Source organism: Sesamum indicum, linkage group LG8, assembly GCF_026168435.1.
Source record: "Sesamum indicum cultivar Baizhima isolate 11 linkage group LG8, ASM2616843v1, whole genome shotgun sequence".
Lineage (NCBI taxonomy): Eukaryota > Viridiplantae > Streptophyta > Magnoliopsida > Lamiales > Pedaliaceae > Sesamum > Sesamum indicum.
The window spans coordinates 20,044,929-20,062,862 of NC_142664.1; the positions used below are offsets into that span (position 1 = coordinate 20,044,929).

The 17,934-nt window shown below is 34.3% G+C and overlaps 1 protein-coding gene across 1 annotated transcript; it reads left to right on the top strand.

Moving 5' to 3' along the window:
• Nucleotides 1–285: 285 nt before the first annotated feature.
• On the top strand, nt 286–5,196 carry LOC105168204 (Sterile alpha motif (SAM) domain-containing protein). The gene is made up of 7 exons (XM_011088181.3): nt 286–523; nt 1,006–1,136; nt 1,464–1,501; nt 1,594–2,369; nt 2,754–2,834; nt 3,403–3,465; nt 4,687–5,196. Exons 1-7 carry the CDS (start codon nt 470–472, stop codon nt 4,741–4,743), a joined length of 1,200 nt encoding a protein of 399 aa, XP_011086483.1. The 5' UTR covers nt 286–469; the 3' UTR covers nt 4,744–5,196.
• Nucleotides 5,197–17,934: the final 12,738 nt, after the last annotated feature.

Consider the following 17,934-nt stretch of genomic DNA (forward strand, 5'->3'; position numbering starts at 1 on the left):
GTATCATTAGTAAAATTATCAATCATATGACAGATGTATCATATTTAATCTATAATTAATTTAATTTAATCAAACCTGGTCTAGACAAGATTGTAAGAATTTTTGTGTCCTGGTGTGAAGTTTTTGAAAATATTTAAATTGAAAATTTTATATTCAAGCCCAATTTCGGGGTCCAAATTTATTTGGTCCAATAAGAGTTGGGCTGACTAAGACTAATTTTCTACGACCCATTTGAAAGTGTTCTGCTCTTATGGAAAGCCCCAAATGACGCGCCGAACTTTCACGCGCAGCAACGCACACCTTTACATCTCCAATTTCCAGCAGAGCTAGTCTCTCTTTCTCTCTCACGCATACAACGACACACAGAGCGGAACCCTAACAAAAGATTTTGGTATTGTGTATTAAGGTCTCATCGAGTTTTCATCATTTTCTATTTTTATTTGATTAATTTGGCAGATTTGAAGATTAAATGTCGGAGACTTCAAGGTCTCGAGTTACCATCACCCTCGGAGGCACCGGGCAGGTAAATGTTTTATTGATAGCTTTCAATTTTAGTATTATTGTTTTTGATGTTTGTTTTTGAAATTTATCGACTGGGTCTTGAATTGGGGATGTGATGACGTTTTCGTTTTAAGATTGTTGTGGAGATATTGATTTTATATTTTGATTTAATAGGGTGGGGAAGTATAAATGATGTAGAGTTTGTTTGTACGACTTGCTGTTTTCTACGGTGTTCTGCATATTGGTGATTGATATGAGAGATTATGCTGTTGTTAGTTTTTGATATTTTTTATTATTAAGAGACATCATAAATTTTGTTCTTTGTGTATGGATTGTATATGCAATCTGATTGTGCGTGCGGTGAGACAATCTGGTTCTGCAAGAAATTGGTGACTGAAGCTTTGATTGCAATTTGATCAAAAAAGGTTTACTGTCCATCTGCTTTTGAAGATGCATTTTTTGAAAACATGGAGCTATTGTTATTAAGTTGCTTGCCATTTTAAGGTGGTGAAAAAGGCTGGAAGTGCATTGGATAGTTCCTTCACTGATTCGCATCCACTCGTGGGAAGCAAAAGGTCGGTTCGAGAAAGGCTTGGGAATAATGTTGATTCATCCACCCAAGTCAGTAATAAGAGGTTGTTTCTTTTGCTCCTTTAATAATTTAAAAAAAGTACAATTTATTCCTCTAATTTTAATGGGCTGCTGCTCTTTGTTAGTTAACAAGTTTACCTTTATATAAGTCTAGGTGCTAGTGTGCATTCTTACATTAACCTTTGGTTTTATTTATAATTTTTGGTTGCCTAAATAAAAAGGTGCTTAAAATAGTCTTACTTTTCTAGGATCAGCCATGTAGCATATCATTAACAATAAATTATACATGAAATTACAAAACATAAAAATATAATTCTGAGATGTTCTTTTCTTGGTCTACCACATGTGATTTCTGTAATTATGTTTTGCAGACTGCGCGGAGATGGTAGAACTGCCAGTGTTGTTGATGGTAACCAAACTGAGATTTCAAAATACTTTATTGTTCTTTTGACATATGGTTCGTAAATAATTTTAAAATTTGGTGATTTCAATTGAGCAAAGACATTCATCTTCGTAAAGATGATCTCCGATACAAAATCATGCAAAAGAAGTTTCTGAAGCAAAGTCAAAATAGCCAGCAGACTGGAATGGATCTCCGCAACATCCTGTCGAGGCCTGCTCACTCTTCTACGAATAGCATAGCTACACGGGAGAGGATGCCTGTGCCAAAGGATACAAAATTGCACTATATGGAACCAAGGGGTGGCAGACAAGACTTGAAAGAGACTAGGGACGGTGGACCTTTCCCACCTGTGACCAGAAATTCTAGCCATCGCATACCTGACTTTCGGGTCGAGTGTGCAGCTGATCCAAGGAAACAGTACATTTCAGAAGCCAGGGAAGGTCTCCGAAGCATTCTTGAGGCAGATGATGTTAGGCATCCTATGCCAGAGCGAAGTAATGCTAATATGATGGCTGATAGGGCTGGTGGGAGAGCTTCAAACACTGTGACCAGAATGGAGTCAGCAATTAATTCCTGTTCTCCCTGGACTTTGGATCGTTTAAGGCAAAGATCCCCAGATGAATCTTTTGCAACTTCTAGAGGTCTCTCAGAAGCAAAGAAAGATGAAATGCTGCAAAGAAGATTTGCAGTTAGGACATATGATGACGCGAGGAAAAGCTCGTATGCGAGTAAAGATGCTTTTGAGATCTCAAGGCCCATGATCTCATCAAACTTGGCTACAATGGCACCACCTACTGGACAGATGAAGACCATGGTACCAGTAGCCCCCCAACTTCCTATGTCTGGGAGTCTTGCCCAAAAAAATCCATATGTGGTCAGTCTTCTTAAGTCTTTTATGTTTTCTATATGTGAATTACTTTCGTTTTCTTGCTGCTGCATATTTTACCTTGATATTATAGTTATCTGAATTCTCTGTCTTGCCTACAGAAAATGTGCTAAGGACTATCAGCTTATTTGTCTTGACTGATAGGCACCAGAAAGTACAAGAGATAACTGATGACAGAAATTTGAGTATTTCGAAATCATGCGAGTTTGCTGTGTTAAGTAGGAATATTGTTATCTAATTTAAAAGACAACTCTTCATAATCTACCTGGTCTTCTATCTATACAAAAGAAAAAAGATGTTTTTTGAAATCCTTTTGGTTTTATTATCCCAGGGCCTTCGCATGCATTAACTTATTTCATATTATGCTTGCAGGTGGATGATCATATTACTGTTGACAGCTTTTTGCGCTCGTTGGGTCTTGAGAAATACGCTATTCTCTTTAAGGCTGAGGAAGTACGTGAGATTCTTTTGACTTCTCTGTGCTTTCTACACTTCACACTAACTTTTCCTTTGTTGCATAGATCAGATTTGACGGCTCAGAAGTCTGTCTCAAGAAACTTTAAAAAAAAAATCTGACCGAAGAAAGAGTTTTTGTTTTGAGGGGAAAGAAAAAACATTGTGTAGAGAATACATATACGAACGGGTATATGGATCTTGCACTAACTTTTTGTTTGATGCATAGATCAGATGTGATGGCTCAGAAGTCTGTCTTAAGAAACTTTAAAAAAAAATCTGACTGAAGAAAGAGTTTTGTTTTGAAAAAAAACATTGTGTAGAAGAATACATATACGATAGATTTCCAGTAAACTTGTCAAAGTCATTTTAGACTACGTGAAATATTGAGTCCATAGAGCACTTGATCATTTGGGTGCTTCATATGGTATTCCATGTTTTAAAAAAAAATTTGGTGTTTTCCATCCCTCTGTTTCCTGTTTTGCAGCTATAGCTGTGAAGAAACATATTCTTCAGAAAATCAGGATGTGTGGTATTCCCTCAATTAACTAAAATTTCCATTCTGTAGGTTGATATGTATTCTTTGAAGCGCATGGCTGAGAGAGACCTCAAAGAGTTGGGAATACCTATGGTAATACCTTTAAGTAACTCCTCTGTTTCTTGTCTTATTAACACATGTTATCTAAAGTACTTCCTATTTTTGGAACCACTCGGAGATTAGGAAATATAGAAAGTGTAGTTGCACAATGTTTGTTACTTTGTCCCCATGTGGTGAGTCGGCTGAACCTGCATTTCGAATGCAAATGCAATTTTTTATGCCGTTTAGCCTCTTTTCAAATAATCACTTTTGGGACGAAATTCCATCAAAACGATGTTTTCATAAAAGTTACAATTTGTAGCTTTTAATCCCATCGCATTCACTTTTTATCTAATTACCCATTATACCCATTAAATAGTTTTTAATCATCTCAGTAATCTTAAAAATGAGATTAGTTTAGAAATTTAGCTGCAGTTTGCATTTGTTTGATCAATTATGAAATTGTGAATCCAAATTCCATAATCTTTTTGGGTAAAATCAATTATTCAAAAACCAAATCTCATAATCAGTTATTTTGAAATTGCTTATGCAACCGCCTGCCAAACTGGGCCTTTTATGAACTGTCGATGGTTCATTAACAGGGTGTTTGGCTGCGCTTATAAGATGCTTCAGATTGTTTGCAAAAATTTGAAGATGGGTGCCTCTCTGACAATCAGGTGACAGGAGCTTATGGGCTCTTCGTAGAAATAATTGGAAGAGAATGCCCAGAAAAAGTTTAAGGAGACTCCTACGTAATTATTGAAATGTAAACACCTCTTATGTTTTATTGAAAGACTGTGATTACTAACTAATTACTAATACCTTATGAGCTCTTTGCCTTGTCTATCCTGAGAAACTGAGAGTTAATTTTCGAATAAGATTTAACATCTGATAAATGCCTAAAATGTTCAACCCAAACTTTGTCCAACTCCATGTAAAATATAATATTTTGTACTCCTCTCAGTTTTGCTTGACTTGGTGAAGTGCTCTACGGGCTCTTGATAATCCATGATTATCTAGAGAACTAACCTGTGCTCAGTTAAGCTGCTGGTGCAGTGAGCCTGTTGCCATCAAGGTAAAATTGGATATGCTTCTGTCTATGGTGGCAACCTGATTTTTCAAAATGATATGTTGATGGTGTATATGGACTTAAAATCTAAGAACTGGTACATGGCTGCTTTCGTAAGATGTTTGTGATGAGTCTGGTGTTAATCATTGTTGCATTTCCTCATTTTAGTTTCCAATTATTGCTTATAGATGGATTACTGATTGCAGGGACCAAGGAAGAAAATCCTACTGTCGTTGCAACCTCGTCTGAAACAACAAACATGATGGTTACATTTGACGCATGAGATTTACACATAGCATCGTGCTTTTGATTGGGAGCTGACGCAATGTATCACCAGTTACTCTATTCAGCTTCCTAGATGCTTATTTTGGTGACCATACTGCACTGAAACGCATTTACATCGTTCTTGATGTAACAAATTTTCTTTCGCTCGATCTTGTTTTTACGGTATCTTGGTCCAGGCATATTGCTTTAGCATTTAACACTATGCAAACACAGTCTGAAAATGAGTGTAGAAAGGGCCTACACGGTTCAGTTATTTCCAGCTGAAAAGGAGTTGATGCTCAAGTTTTTTTCTTTAGTAGCGCAATGGTGGCTACATCACCATAACACTATCTCCACTGATCCAATTGTAGTATATTTCCTGAGACAGACCAAGATGATTTTCTCTTCTCCAAACTTAAGATTGATTGATATATACTATATAATGTGCATCATCGACTCTTCTCTATATAAGTACATGTATATGCATGCATGTATATATATATACTTCCGTCGGGGACTTGCATGCATTTCATAATGTAATCCATGTTTGGAGTAGAGCGTCAGCCTTCAGGTGAGATCGACAAAGAGTGTGCATGCATGTGAGCGTGGGACAGATGATGTGGGAAGGAATATGAAAGAAGTGAAAGAACTTAGCTGTGTTCAGTTTCTAAAATATTCTCCTTCTTGTGCAATCTTTCTTCTAAAGTTGACTCTTTATATCTTCTCTCAGTCATCTCAAAGATGAGGAATCATAATTATTCTCTTCATTTACCTTCCAACCCTCGAGTGTTCACACACTTTCTCTCAGTAGTTCTCTCATGTCCAAAACTCATGAGTGATGTTAAAGTCCCTATGGTTTCACACTACGATTATCTTTTGCTCGTAAGTTGCTGGAAAGTGAGATGCGACATCCGAAGAATGACTCATCACTTCTTCCAATTTTAAAACATTTGCAAGAGTCGTCGTTCTCTCCCATAGTTTAGTCAGCCAGAACTAAGATTAGGGTCACATAACTAACAAATTTCTCTTACGTTTGGTGATCAGCCTAACTAAATTTTGGCACATGTTCTCACCACTACGTTGTTTTGGTGGTTGCGAAGAACCTTCACGGGATGGGAAAGGAAACTGGTTTTTCCCCGTTTCCATTCGCTTTTTTTTTTTAAAAAAAAAGAGAAAATATTTTATTACATGCCTTCCACGTTGGTTCTTACATGTAATGGACAACGGGGGCTAACGAGATGACCTCAATAGTCTGGTTGAGATTCAAAACTTTGGTCTAATTAAACTAATAAAGTATTGGGTTGAAGTTTTATTTATGATCATGTGCTTGTTTATTTTAATAATACTTTTAAATTTGATATATTATTTAATCTAAAATTATTAATGCATTTAATTATATATATATATTTTATATTTGAATGTAGAAATGATGGAATTGATTGTTTCTATAAAATTATTGCATATACTAAATTAAAAGGAAAAAATTAGCATAACTGTATTTTATTTTTAATTGCCTGAGACATTCTATGGTTATTTGCTAGAAACAACAGGAATCCTCCACAAGAAATGATGGCCTTGAAAAGACGCTTTAGTGCAGAAACACGAGTGTTATATTCAAATCTGATTTTTGTGATCATTAGAAAAGTTATATGCATAAATACAAACTATGTGGTTCAGATTGTTTGAATCTTAAACCGCCAAATAAATCGCGATCGATAAAGAATGATTAAAGATATTATGCTGTTCACACGGTTTTCGTCCACTAATTGTTATGGGCTAAAACACGAAAATTTGATGAAGGTTTTGTATTTATATCAATTATAAGTGGTCGTATTTATCTTATTATTGTTCGAAAAATTATAAATATTCTATCATTGTTTGAAAAATTGTAAATACTTTATGGGGCTAACAGTCGTCTAACAAACACCACCCTACAATGGACTGTCACGAGGGGGTATTTATTAGAAGACCGTTAATTTTAGGGGGTATTTGTAATTTATCAAATAACGATGGGATATTTGTAATAATAGCAAATCTTAAGAGAGTACTTTGTAATTTACCTTATGTTTTAAATAATAATAATATTAATCATGTCATAATATAATTATTAGCCATTATAGACAATTAATGACAATACAAATATATATATGTATATAATGACAATCATACTTGTTGTCACCACATTAATGTTACTGTATGTGTTGCTAATTGATTTTAATGGCAATTATATCACTAATTATTTCTAGTACTTAAATAGTGTTACTATTAATATAGTAAAAAAAATTATTGTAGTGACAATATTTATTTAATTTTGGGATAATTACACTGCACTTCCATGAAATTTGGTGCAATTATATGTACACCCCTGCAGATTGAAAAATTACATCTTGTACACTTGATGTTTGTTTCCATCTGGGCAAATAGATCCCTTGTTAGTTAAAAATTTATCGAATTTGCTTAGTAAAGTATTTGAATGAAAATCCATATTTATCCCAAATTGACTTATTACTGATTTATTACAAGCCAAATAATTTTCTTTTTTTCTAATGAAACTACCCTTATAAATCTTCAGATGCTAATATATATGAGGCCGTATATCTTCACCCTTATAAGAATAATTTGATTTAAAAGAGTTGTTTGATAATTAATCAATAATAAATTAATCGAAGGTAAATAAAGATTTTCGTTAAAGCAATTATCCTTTTAACTTTTTATTGCTAATATTCTCAATTGCTATAGTGTGGTATCGCCAGCTCCCAGCATTGTGTCGCAAATGGCTCATGTTGACTATCTCAAGTGGAGGATGGATAGATTTGCACTCTTGTAAACAGACTCTTCCTTCACCATTCCCACAGTCCCAAATCTCAAACACACAAACTATAGCAATCATTGGTTTTGTTTCTTATTTTTAATTTTTAATTTTCAAGTGTTTACCTATGAAAAAATTGCCAGCATCCTTAATCCAAGGTTCTTGTCGTTGCTGACTAATTTTTCAGGAATAGATATGAATTCATGACAAGTAGCAGCAGATTGAAGCTGATCTCACTCTATATCAACTTCATACGCATGATTCATACTGCACAAAAAAGTAGTTGCATAGATTGAAATGGAGAAGAGAAGAGTCTTTAAAAGTTTAATATGAATGGATCAAAAGAGTGACAAATCAAACTTTTTAGAATATGAAATTTAGTATCAAGATTTGGCGCTAAAAAAAGTACTATAGATATTTGACTTGCAATAGTATGTATAGATATAGGTCGTGCACGATATATTTTGTGTTATTGGATATCAGGGATTAGGAATACATTATAGGAAAAAGTATTATTTTAATCCGCTAAATATGCCTAATTTTAATTTTAGTTCGATAATTATATCTATTTTTGTTTAGGTCCAGTAACGTATGAAATTGCTTACTTTTAGTCCTCTGTCAGATTTTCGGACAATTTTACCCCTATGAGTGCATATGGACTAAAACTGCCTTTCAAAAGTTGCATACAGGTAAATTGTCCAAAAATCTGCCAGAGGACTAAAAGTAAGCAATTTCGTAAGTTACTGGACCTAAACAAAAATGGACATAGTTATCGAACTAAAATTAAAATTAGGCATACTTAACGTACTAAAATAATACTTTTTTCCTACATTATATCTCTATATATATACATATACATATGTATATATATATATAAGTTTTTTTAACGAGAACAGGAGATAGTCTTACAGGGTATTTAAGTGAACTTATAAACTTTTTAAAATTAATATTTTTTAAGATGTTTTATAATTTATAGAATATTGCAAAGTATTTGGTAACTTTTATAAAAGATAAGTTTATAAGATCAGAAAATAAAATGCTAGAAGCTTATAAACTCGTGTAAAAAGTAAGGTTTCAACTAATTCTCAAAATTCTTTTAACTATTTCTTTTGTCAATCAATTACAAATTTGTCATTAGTAATATATTATAAGCTCCGTGATGCATATCAATAGTTTATTATCTGACATCTTATAACCTGAAAAAATATTTATATGATGGATGTGCCTATAAACTTACAAGATTGATAAATACGTTTATTCAAACACTCTCTCAGTCGTAAAATCCAACAAAGAATTAGTTCAGAAATCACCGAGGATCATCACGATAGACAAATCTATCATATATATTCGCATAGAAATAAAGTTAAAAGTTCAGTAGTAAAATGTGAAAACATTTAATTACCTCACTTAAAAGAATGAAACACTAAAAAGTAAATGTAAACCGAATAAAGTGGCGTTGCAATAGCTTTTACTTTGTGGTGGAAATAATCTATAGAAAAAGCTGTAAGTTATCAATAATAAAAATTTGGAGCGTTTAAAATAAAAATATTGAATTTTAATATTTCTAATTTTATTAATAAATTACAAAAATGGAAAGTTGTTTATTAAACGAACAAGCTTTTAGTTTAAATTTTTGCAAACATTACTCATTAAAGTTTAGGTCCGTTTGTACCCAAAAAAACAAAAAAAAAAAAAAAATAAAGTTCAGGTGAGTACTTTTGTATTCCACCAAAAAAAGATAATGTTTGAATTTCTTCTTTTACTCTTTTGCTTTTATGTTAAGCAAAACGCAATCACACATCTATCTTTATCACTTGTTTCTAGTACTGTTTATTAGGATTTCCCACAGTGAAGAATAAATGGAAGAAATATTTATGGATAATTATATTTACACCCCTAATTTATGGTCTATTTATATAAATTTTTCTTTTTTTTTGAATAATTATACATACATTTATAAGAAATACAGATGTTATTTACACAAATTATTTCTATTTTTTGAAAAATTATATATATACCCAGAATAACATTAACGTTATTATACAAACTATTATTATTTTTCGGCTTTCAGAGATAATTTTTATAATTATGCAGAATATAGAAAGTGGTTAAACAGATTATAAATTAAGAGTGTAGATATAATTATTCCGAAAATCTAAGCCACCGTGACAATGATGATGAGCAAAAAGTTCAGAGAAATTGAAATTGAACCACAGATGCTATTGTGCCAACTTTTCTTATATGGATTGAGTTCCAAAATATTGAATTTCGGAGATATTAATATAATATGGCTCCGGCTAATTACTAACATGCGTAATATAAATTATATTTTACCATTTTATGAAAAATAATATAATTGATTATCATAGTTAAAATTAAAAAGTTTACTCTTAGTTGGCGATTTTCCAATCGATGTCAAAATATTAGATACAATGAAATATCATGACAAAGGTTTTTTTTTTTTTTCTGATTTTGGTGATAAATGTTTTGGTCATAGGTAAAATCATGACGAATATTATTAACAATAATTAAAACTTAAATATTATGCATTAATTTTGTTTGACTGTAATAGATAATATTGCTTTGTTATGATTTTTGAATTATACTGATTCATTTTATAGCATATAATTCATTTTTTTGCAATAATATTGATGCGGCTTGCGACTCAATAAGTATTCCATTGCGTGATTTATTGTACGTCTGATTATATAAGAGCCTCATGAATTTGTTCTGAAAAGGCACCTCACAAGGAAGAGGATTTTTTGGGGCTTATAAGCTACTCAAATTCTTGATTTGCAATTAATATTAGAAGTTTGTCTATATCAAATACTAATAAGTAAAAACCTTTTTGAATAAAGCAAAGAAAATAGCAACATGCACTACCCCTAATAAGCCTTTGACTAAAGACTTTGCTTTCCATAGGGAAAATAACTAAACTAGCATCCCCCGTCGCGATTTTTCTTCTTTTTTTGGTAAAGGGATTTTTTTTCTATTATTACTTCATAAAGGTTTTATTGCATTATATATATTTTGAAAAGTGTCTGGGGAGCAAATATATTCAGAAAATTTCACTGGATATTTTCAAAAATCATGAAGACCAATAAATCATTACCAAATTAGTGTTAGTCAAACAGTTTTATTGATAGCGTAAATTGAGTTGGGCCTTTATGATACATTGCAAAGAAATCTTTTTCTGATCTATATATTTTTATAAGGCAGAAGATATACCTCTTTGCATGTATTATCGTGTGAAGATGTATAAATATAATTTGGTTAAAAAATATTTGCTTGACTTACAATAAGTTAGTAATAAGTGAATTGAGGGTAAATACAGATTTTCATTCAACTTTTTTATTAGTATTAGTAAATTCGATAAATTTTAATTATTGAAAAGGTCTATCCATTAGACAGAAACAAATATCACGAGTACTAAATATAATTTTTAAAATCATAAAAACAAATTATTTTTAATTACACCAAATCTCAATAAAAGAACAACATAAGTTGGGTGCTGGGGGTTAATAAAAGGGGCAGGTACAAGGAGGGTTAGCCAAAATGGCACGAGTCTTGGGAGGCAAATGGGGAAGGAATTTTCAAAATTTGAACTATCTTCTTCTTCATATGGGACAAAACCTCTGACAGTTGATTACCCATTAATACAATCATTAATTATTAATAAAGTAAATAAACATCCATATCTAAAATGCTTCCTTTTTTTTTTTTTCCCCTGATTCTCTATCATAAAAGGTTCTGCACAAATCAAATATATTTGTTATTTTATGTTGTGTGGTTAAGAGTCAATTTTGGCTTTCTTTGTTAACAAAAAAAGTTCAGCTACATCTGTTTGCCATTTTTAAAAGTAGGTTCAGATAAGGTAATTTCGGAATTTGAATTTGAATTTGATTTTTTTTCTGAAATTGCGTAGTTTGATTTGGTTGCATTTATTTATTAATTAGAATTTAACATATAACATACAGAATTTCTGACATATAATAGTTCACTTGAAAAATAAATTGATCAACGTGATCGATTTATGGTTTTCTTTCCCTCTATTGTTTGTGTTTTGGGATTACTTTTTATTGATAGAATTGAAAAAATATTGATATATATATATATATATATGTATATATTCTTTAGAAATTGATTTGGTTGTATTGAAGGGTATTTTTGACATTTCAAAAGAAGTCAGCTCTTATCATTTACTATAAGCAAACGAGTGACCCCTTGATCACTTTTTTTTCGTTTAGAACTTAGATTCTAACTATACATTTGAATCAGATTGTATTTAAAAAAGTTGTTGGGATCAATTGGTTAATGTTCCGACACCAAACATATATATATATATATATAACCATTTGAACTCAATCTCAACTTATTGAATTAAGGGATCTAATCATAATAGCAAGGTATTACATGGGGCGGGACAGTGTAAACACCCTTTGTGGGTAATGTTGGGGAATGCTGAGACTTCAGGTAGGATGATCAATTGGACTGTCGAGTTTAGCGAATATGACATGTCCTACCATTACAAATGGCCATCAAACTCAGGCACTAGCTAAGTTCATGATCAAAGCAACATCTGCTGCGGAGAACAAGGGAATCTGGTTGTTGCATGTGAATGGCTCCTCCACTCATACTAGCAGTAGGGCCAGAATTGTCCTAACCAACCCGGAAGAAGACTAGGTGGAATATGCGCTAAGATTTTACTTTAAGGCCTCCAATAATGAGACTGAGTATAAAGTCCTCATAGCAGGTATTAGAATGACACTTGATGTAGGAGCAAGAAACCAACCCGCCTACTCTGATTCCCAATTAGTGGCTGACTATGTGGAGGGCACGTATGACGTCATGGAAGATCAAATGAAAGAATACCTCCAAAAAATAGACGAGCCCCAAGAGCAAGCTGAAGAGCTTCTAGCTTCACCAAATCACTCGCATCAGGAACACCAAGGCGGACATCTTGCCTGGCTGACCAACTTTCTAGCCAACTACAACACCTGCAATATTACTGTAAGGATGTTCACTAAATCTCTTCTAATACTGACATCAATGTCTTGCAGATCAACACACATTAGAGGAACCACCTCCTCGGCTACCTGCAAGAAGGAATTTTTCCCGTCGATGAGAATGAAGTAGCCCGCTTGAGAAGCAGAGCAGTTCGGTGTACCTTGCTAGGTGGAATCCTTTATATTATGTAGCTTCTCTCAGCTCTACCTCCATTGTTTACCAACAGAGGAGGGCAACGCCACGCTACAAGAAATACATGAAATATCCTCTGGATCCAACATAGATGGAATGCCCCTTACAGGCAAAACTCTACGAGCTGGATACTCTTAGCACACTCTCAAGAAGGATGCAGTAGATTGGCTAAGGAGGTATGAGCAATGTCAAAAGCATGCCCCACTCATTCATGTACCAATCGAGCTATTCAAAGCACTATCAGCTTCTTGTCTATCTTCCTGGTGGGGAATAGACATAGTGAATCCTTTTCCAGTTGCACAAGGAAAGATACAAGAAAAAGGTGGTGAGCGCCTACAACAGAAGGGTAAAAAGAAGAGAATTTCAGGTGGAAATTTCGCAATTAGATGAGCAAGTGCCTTTAAACTAGTAGGAAAGTTGGCTACCAATTGGGAATGCCCGTACAAGGTGATCCGAAATGTCCTCTGCTATTTGTGTAGCTGGAAGTACCTTGCATGAATAAGAATGATTCTTTCTCACTCTATATTATTTACAAATTGATAAACTTACTGGTTTCAGATTGTACTCGGTCACCTAGTTGGCACCCACATTCTTGTAAAGTCATCATAAACTGGCGCACGCATCACACATCTAATAGCAGCCATCAGCTAGTGCATGCATTTAAGGAGCTGCTTTTTTAGTCAGTCATACTGGCTTTGAGCCCTAATAAGTCGCGTTGATGGCGCATTCATATTGGTTTCGAATAAGCCACAATAAACCCCATAGCTGGTGCACTTGCTCCGGTACAAATCTAATTAGGCTTACTTAGGCCAACCTAATGGTTGAGTTATAATCCTTTCTATTTTATACTCTCTCATTCTGATGAAGTCAATTTATCTCGTTTATGACATGAGGATATTGGTCAAGCTTTCGCATATCAGCTGGAGAAAGCATGTGAGACTACTACCTATAACAGGTTATGCCAGCATACGTGCTTGTGTTATTCTCATCTAGAATGGAGGTAATCTTATCTACATACATATTTTGTAGCTAACTTATATTGTGCCTTCCTACTTTGCAAACCTACACAACACATATGCAAATAGGGTAGTCGGCGTTTCTCTCTTTCCCTTTTTATCATCTAGTACTTGCAGGAGAAAAACCACTTGGCACATTGATTGGGCGCTTTTAATAATTTATTATACTAACATGCCGGAAAGATGAAATATAGCAACAACAAGCAAAGTACTCCGCAACAAGTAAAAAAGAAAGCATTTCAACCAAGAAATGAGGGAGGAACAGAACCAGGGCACGCAATGCCATTAAAGCAAAGTCATCTAAAAACCCACATACGAGCACTTGCAAACCTCACAAGGTATCCAAAGAAAAAGATTGTTTTTTTTTTTTTTCAGGCAGACAGAAAAAAATAGTAACTTATCTGTAGGAGGGGGAATACTCTCATCATCAGTAGTTAGGGGCTCCGCCCTGAGAGAAAAGACATTTTCCAACACTTGATCACCTAGGGCCTCTAGAACTTTTTCCTTCTACCTAGCACGCAATAGGACCTCAGGCAGCTCGCAAGGGATCTCCTTTTTCGATTTGGGGGCATTAGCCAGCCTAGTATGTATATCTAAAAAGGAAATAGGAGTACCTGGAGGAGAATAACCAGCACTCACAAACTGTAGAGCGCAGGACTTGAACCCGTGGTAGTAGTACTTCAAAGCATTGTCTGCAAACAAGTTCTGAAAATCTAGAGACTTCTTGAATTCCTCCAACCTACTGTTCCATATATCCTCCAACACCTTTTTCTTTTCCAGGGTGGATGGATAGTCGCGTGCCCTTTCCCTCATGATCTGGCCCTACTTTAACATGGCTTGCCCCAGGCGCTGGTGAAGGTTGTTGATCTCATCCCTCAAGTGTTTAAGGCTCCTAATATCTTCTTCATGCACCCGATCCTTTTTTCGGATTGCCTTCTCCAGCTCTTCCACATTTTTTGGCCTCTTCTATGCTGGATCTCCCTATTCCCACCAGTTGAGTAGGTCACTGCTCAACATGGTTGCCTAATAGCCATGTAGGTTAGTTCATTATTCATACATTACATTACTATAAGTATCGTAAATGCTCACGTTGCTGAGATAAGAAATGAATAAACCCAAGACTCAGGTTCGAGCCAAGGAGTCTATGTAAATCCTGTCCACAGGTAGAGGGACTCCCTACAGGAATTCAGTAGCGTGGCTACTCTCACCCAAACAGGGAGTAACCTTCTCCTATTTCTTGGTAGTCTTCACTTCAGTAGGTCGAAGGGTCCCCGCCGGGTAGTAGGACAAGGAGCCGAAGGAGCCAAAGACCCAACCAACACTTTAGCCCATTTAGTGGGTGTAGGGATGGGCTCAGCTTGTCACTTACCTTTATGGTCCCCCCTCGTGGCAGAACTAGCTGGAGTAGAGGTAGAGGGCGCTAGGGAGAACAACCAGAACTATGAGATTTTCCTTTCTGGAGGGCTTTATCTTGCAGTATCTTGTTGAACATTCTAACTACATAAAATAGGTACACAATGCAGATATATAGACTAGCCAAACTAGCAAGAAAAATTACAAAAAAGGCACATGAAGCTATATTAGTAGCGTTATCCATGACGGACTCCTTAGGACTCACCCTAAGATAATAGAGAAGGGCTGGATGGACTAACTTGTGGGGGTCATAATGGAAAACATTAAAATGCTCTAGCAGGAACTGAAAAGTAATAGGGCAATTATGAGCGGAGTATCTAGGTTTTTTATGGGGGTAGGAATCCACATAGAAGGAAAGAGCCATGGTATAGGAAGAGAAATGAAGAAGAGTTTACACTTCCACTCTTTTACAGTGGAATCAGAAGGGAGAAATTGGGTATCCCCTCTAAAAGTAAAGTAAAAAAAGCCAACACTAGCCTTTTTCAACAGAAAAGGGAATGGAACTTGGTATCAGGAAAAGTCTCACCTAGGTTACTAACTAACATGTGAAAACCAGCTTACAAGCTAAAAGGACTTGGGTACCAACTGACTCAAAAGACCCTTAAACAAGGTAGATACCTTACTAAGAAAGGGTTAACATGAAAAGCGCAACTCAACTTCCAATTGGGCCACATAAAAGCAAACAAAATCATCTAGATGATACTTTGGGCACTCATCAGCAGCTAGAACCCAAATTAGGAAATCATCAACTATCCTGTATTTATCTCTAATAACTCCTATGTCTTTTGCAACAAAACAAGAATGGAAAATCCTACAAGACTCTACACCCGAAGCTACTAGCTAGTCAATGGTTTTTTTTTCTTTTTCTCTTCAACTCTTCCTTTGATGGAAGTGTAGGAAAGGTGAAGGAAAATTATGCAAAAAATTCATCAGGCCAGCATTCACATCAACATAGGACTCGGGCGTCCATCTAGCAGAAGTCCGCTAATCATGGGCGTGTGATTTTTGAGTCAGGCAAGGACTCTTCCTCTACCCTATCTCTTGTGGTTATGACTAATCAATTCCTTTGCAGGTATGTTTGAAATTTCCTCAACCCACGTGAGCGAGATTCCTTCAGGCATAAGGATTCATTCTCTTCGAAAATAGCTTGACCAACCTAGTTTGCCTAAGAACCCAACCAGGGATCACTCTGTTGGGGGAATACAAGTAGGTGGAAGGATATTCTTCCTGCTCCAACCGTCTAGCTCTATGCTTTGCACCTTTGGAGTGGGGGAAGGGAGTGATGTTACCTCCTCTACATTTTTGTACTAGCCCAAGATAAAAAAATAAAAAAATAAAAAAGATATTCTCTAATATTTGATAAAATTATACAATCATAGGATAGAAGTGTGAAATCACTAACTTTGCCCTTACTGTATTTTTTTTAAAAAAATTAAAAGATTATAAAAAAAATCAAATGTGGTGGATGAAAAAATTAAAAAAATTTATTAAATGATTATCCACTTAGTCCAAAAAAAAATTTAAAAAATAAGCAAAATTATGATTCATAATCTATAAGGATATTTTGATAAGTTCACTATAAAAATTAATAAAAATTTAATAAAAACTAACGAATTGGGCTAATTATTATAGATGATCGTTAAATCAGTATGACTGTATATATGTGGGGTGGGGTCATGAATAGACAAACAACCCACCTTCTCATTCTCTTAATTATCTATCAAAAAAGAAGAAGAGATGGAAAGAAATGAGAAGAAATAAATCAACAAAACCACCCACGCATCCACCAGTACCACAATCCTAGTTAGGTTGCCCTAAACAAAAAACTCCACGTGTTAAAAGATGATGAAACAACAATTCTTGATGACAGCATGCCTATTTGGAAATTCTTTCCCCAAAACAAGAAAAAAGCAATTGGGAATACCCTAGAAACAAGATCCAATTAAGAGACAAAAATTTATTCAAATAAATAAAATAAAATAAAAGGAAGTGGAAATTGAATTACAATTAGATCCTTAATCTTATTGGGTGGAAGGAAGATAGTCCACCAGTTGAAGATATAGTAAGAATTAAGACATATATGATGAATTAATGGGATAACAACACAATCTTATATAGTTTTCTAACATGTCCCCAAAAACAAATATGAGTGGGACCAAATTCCAACAACTGTCCAACAAAACTCACATTTGATTAATACTAGATAATGACTGGATTCACCTTATTTAAAACATATGCTTTTGGAGGTATACAATATTAGGGTTTTGCCTGCTCTATGAAGATATGCCCAGATTTGGTTGAAGACCCTTATCATTATTATATTTATCTATTTCTGCCTTACATCATTGCCCACTACTTCTTAATAATATTCGTATCTGTTCAGCAGACTGCTCACCCTAATAATTAATTATTATTTATGCTTTCTTATTACATCCCAAAAAACATGGTCAAGATTGAAACATGTAATACTATATAACAATATACTGTTTGTTTAATTAATTATTATTCTTGGAGTGTGGATAATTACGACGAACCTTCGATTGAGTGATGAATAATCATATATATCAAAGGGGATTAATTAATTAATTAATCTAAAAGATTATGTGGATCGAACTGTAGGAGATGGGACTGAGCACCTGAAGATATATATAATTTTTTTGAAAAAAAAATATATTCCTTTTTAGTTAATCTAATACAAGCTTTGGTTAGAGAATAATGATACATGAATCCACTAATTAGTTGGTCAATCAAAG